This window comes from Patiria miniata, unplaced genomic scaffold (genome assembly GCF_015706575.1).
Source record: "Patiria miniata isolate m_02_andy unplaced genomic scaffold, ASM1570657v1 HiC_scaffold_26, whole genome shotgun sequence".
NCBI classification, from domain to species: domain Eukaryota; kingdom Metazoa; phylum Echinodermata; class Asteroidea; order Valvatida; family Asterinidae; genus Patiria; species Patiria miniata.
Genome location: NW_024037065.1, coordinates 6,347,499 through 6,350,995, shown reverse-complemented (window position 1 = coordinate 6,350,995; position 3,497 = coordinate 6,347,499). Strand labels below are relative to the sequence as shown.

Here is a 3,497-nt window from a genome sequence, read left to right as displayed (position 1 = left end):
TTTAACACAACTCAAAATTCCTTTTTCTTTCTTGGAAACTTTCAACTTTAAAATTTTGAACTTTGAAACTGTTAAACTTTTAAAACTTGAAACTTCAGAAGGTTTTGCCTAAAATTGGCTGAGAGTGTGATTTGGCCTATTTTGTAGTTGGCATAGGTTTGATGCAAATGAGCAAATAAAATTTTGCAGTCTGCACAGAGTTCACTGAACATAGTCCTTGAATCGCACTGGAGGCTTGCGAACTCGTGTGGATTGACGAAGACTGGACTTCAGTTTAGGACTATCCTCAAGAACTGCTGGAGATTTGACGAGAGATTGAGGATCTTGGGATGGCTGTGAATCAGTGACTAAAGGTATGTCGTCTGTAGGGTCATCACTGTTGTCATCTTCTAGAGTGTGGGGGTCAGGGGGTGGGGTTTGGACCTTTTTGAAGTGAGAGACGTTTCGTCTGGTTACTTTGTCTCCTCTTGTGGCTTCCACCATGTTTCCTCTTCTCATCGTGACTTGGAAGGGTTTGGGGTTGAATGGTGAGGTGTGTTTGGATTGTTTGGGTTGACGCACAAGGACTACGTCTCCTGTCTGGATGTTTGACGGTTTGGCAAAGAGGCGAGTGTCAGCGAGTGTCTTCATTTTCGATTTCTGCTGGGCATCTCGTTCTTGCAAGGAGTCATCGCGACTGTATGGACGTTTGGGAGACTGGATCTCTGGTAGCTCACATTTCAGCTTTCTGGAGTTGAGTGCTTCGCTGGGGGATAGGTTTGTTGAGGAATGAGGAGTAGCTCTGTACTGGCGAAGGAATCTATGTAACTGTTGTTTCCAGCTTACACCTTCAGTCTCGGCGATGCGTATGACTTTTCCTAGTGTTCTGTTTAGTCGCTCTACTTCTCCGTTGGCTCTTGGCCATAGTGGGGTGACTCGTCGATGTGTAAAACCAAGATATGATGCGAATTTTGCAAACTCATGTCCATGAAATGGAGGACCGTTGTCTGTCTTGACTATGTCAGGAATCCCTTGCCGAGCAAAGATTGCATTTAGCTTCGGAATGGTTGCTCTGGCTGAAGTAGAACTCACAATCTCAACTTCTGGGAATCTGCTATACTCGTCAACGACAACAAGTAAGTATTCACCAGATGCGTATGGGCCAGTGAAATCTACAGCAACTTCTTTCCATGGAGCGGAAGGTAACGGTGTCATCTTCAGTGGCTCAGGACGTTCTGCGCTGTTTGTCGTTGCTGCTTGGCATGGTAGGCATTGCTTCACTTTGTCTTCAACCATTCTGTCAATACCTGGAAACCAAACCTTCTCTCTAATGAGGCTCTTAGTCTTGACTATCCCTTGGTGACTGGCATGTGCCAACTCGATAATGGTGGGTTGCAGGGATGCGGGAATCGTTAAGCGGTTTCCTCTCAGAATTGCACCATTGCAGATTGTAAGCTCGCTCCGAACTGGTTTGTATGGACGCATGTCTACATCATCCCAATCGTGTGACTTTCCGGATTGGATGGTTGTCATCAGTTTCTGCATGATGCCATCTTTTGCTGTTTCAGCACGGACGTCCTCTAGAGTTAGAGCTTTTGGGACTGCATTGTTACAGATGTAGTTTATGTAGTCTTCTGCTACTGACTTGTTAGGGGCTTGAGATCCGGGGTGTCTACTGATGAAGTCAGCTGGGTTTTCATCATCTTTTCCCGGCTTGTACACAATGTCACAGTCATATGACATTGTACGCAGTCGCCAGCGATCGATTCTGGCAGAAGTTGGCCTGCTGCTCTTGAAGATTCCAAGGAGAGGCTTGTGGTCTGTGATTATGCGAAAATGGGCACCAAAGACGTAGAGATGAAAACGCTCGACGGCCCAGACCACTCCTAGCATCTCACGCTCTGTTTGGGAATATCTGGATTCTACATCTGACAGTGTACGACTGGCGTACGAGACAATCTTTCCATCTTGTGACAACATTGCGCCTAGTCCTACTGGACTTGCATCCACGATGATATCTGTCGGTTTGCGAGGGTCAAAATACACCATGACATTCGTGTTTGTCAGGATACTTTTCAGTTCGTTGAATGATGAGATTTCCTCCTGCTCCCACTTCCACTTGGAGTCTTGATGGGTAAGGGCGCGAAGGGGGTTAGTGACCGTTGCATAGTTGGGGATGAATCGTGAGACATATGATGCTAACCCGAGGAAAGACTTGACTTCTTTGGCATTCTTGGGGGCTGTTGCATTGATGAGGGCCTCAATTTTCTTTGGGTCTGGTGCGATGCCATCTCCACTGAACGTGTGTCCGTAGAACTTAACTTCTGGTTGTGCGAACTTGCATTTGCTCTTGTTCAGTCTGGCGTTGTGGCTCTGGAGTCTGTCAAGAACAGCTTTCAGGTTTCTATCGTGTTCTTGTTGATCTTTGCCGTAGACAAGAATGTCGTCTGATACATTCCTGCATCCACTCAGGCCAGTAAGAAGTTGTGCCACGGCTGACTGGAATATCTCAGAGGCAGCGTTGATACCAAACATCAAACGCTTGTAGCGGAAGAGACCGACATGGGTGCTGAAGGTTGTGATGTTGCGGCATTCTTCTTCCAGTTCAAACTGGTGGTAGCCTGCTGTCATGTCTAGTGTGCTGAAGACTGTACACCCATTGAGGTCAGTGATGATGTCATCAAGGGTAGGCATGGGGTGTCGTTCTCGTTGGACTGCGCGATTGGCTTCTCTCATGTCGACGCAGATTCTGATCTCGCCTGAGGGCTTTGGAACGACAAGAATTGGGCTCACCCATGGGGTAGGACCGTCAATTCTCTCTATGATGTCTGCATCTTCCAGTCGCCGGAGCTCACGCTCGACATCTTTGCGTGTGTGGAAGGGTATGCGACGATGCTTTTGTTGCTTCGGTTTTACGTCAGGGTCGATGTGAAGAGAGATCTTGACATCTTTGATTTTCCCAATGCCAGAAAACAAGTCGCCATACTGCTGCATTATCTGATCATGTGTCATGGCAGTGGGGGTTGGTGGTCGTTGTGGCTGATCTGGTTGGAGGTTGCAGGTTACATGGTCTGCGTTGAGGGAGATCAGCTTGAGTTGTTTGCAGGTTGCAATTGTGTGTGTTGACAATGTGGAACTCGGTAGAGCAAGAGTTGGGACCGACTCTTACTTCAGCTTCGATGACACCTAGCACTGGTAGGGGTGTATTTGTACCGTAGGCGAATACTCTGGAAGTAGCTTTTCGTGTCTTGAGTGTCTGCCCGCTACTTCGAAGGAGATCAATGGATTTGGAGTCTAACACGTTGACGGATGCTCCTGAATCTATCATGGCAGACAGGGTAGTGTTGCCGATGGTCATTTCGCAGGTAGGTAGATTAGCAACATGAATGACGTAAGCGCTGCCACGTTGGTTGGCGAAGATATAGTCATTGTCAGAGTCATCTTGTTCTATGACGGTGACTTTCGCTGATGCTGATCGGCATACGGAATCAAAGTGTCAGATTTTTCCACAGTTTCGG

The 3,497-nt window shown here is 47.3% G+C and overlaps 1 protein-coding gene across 1 annotated transcript; it reads right to left on the bottom strand.

Annotated features, from left to right (window-relative positions):
• Nucleotides 1-201: 201 nt before the first annotated feature.
• LOC119733918 (uncharacterized protein K02A2.6-like) lies at nucleotides 202-2,973 on the bottom strand. The gene has a single exon (XM_038207280.1). The coding sequence runs from the start codon at nucleotides 2,971-2,973 to the stop codon at nucleotides 202-204; it is 2,772 nt and encodes a 923-aa protein (XP_038063208.1).
• Nucleotides 2,974-3,497: the final 524 nt, after the last annotated feature.

What these genes read in the sequence shown, in the direction of transcription:
- LOC119733918 (XM_038207280.1), bottom strand. Translation starts at nt 2,973, where the DNA reads ATGCAGCAGTATGGCGACTTGTTTTCTGGCATTGGGAAAATCAAAGAT.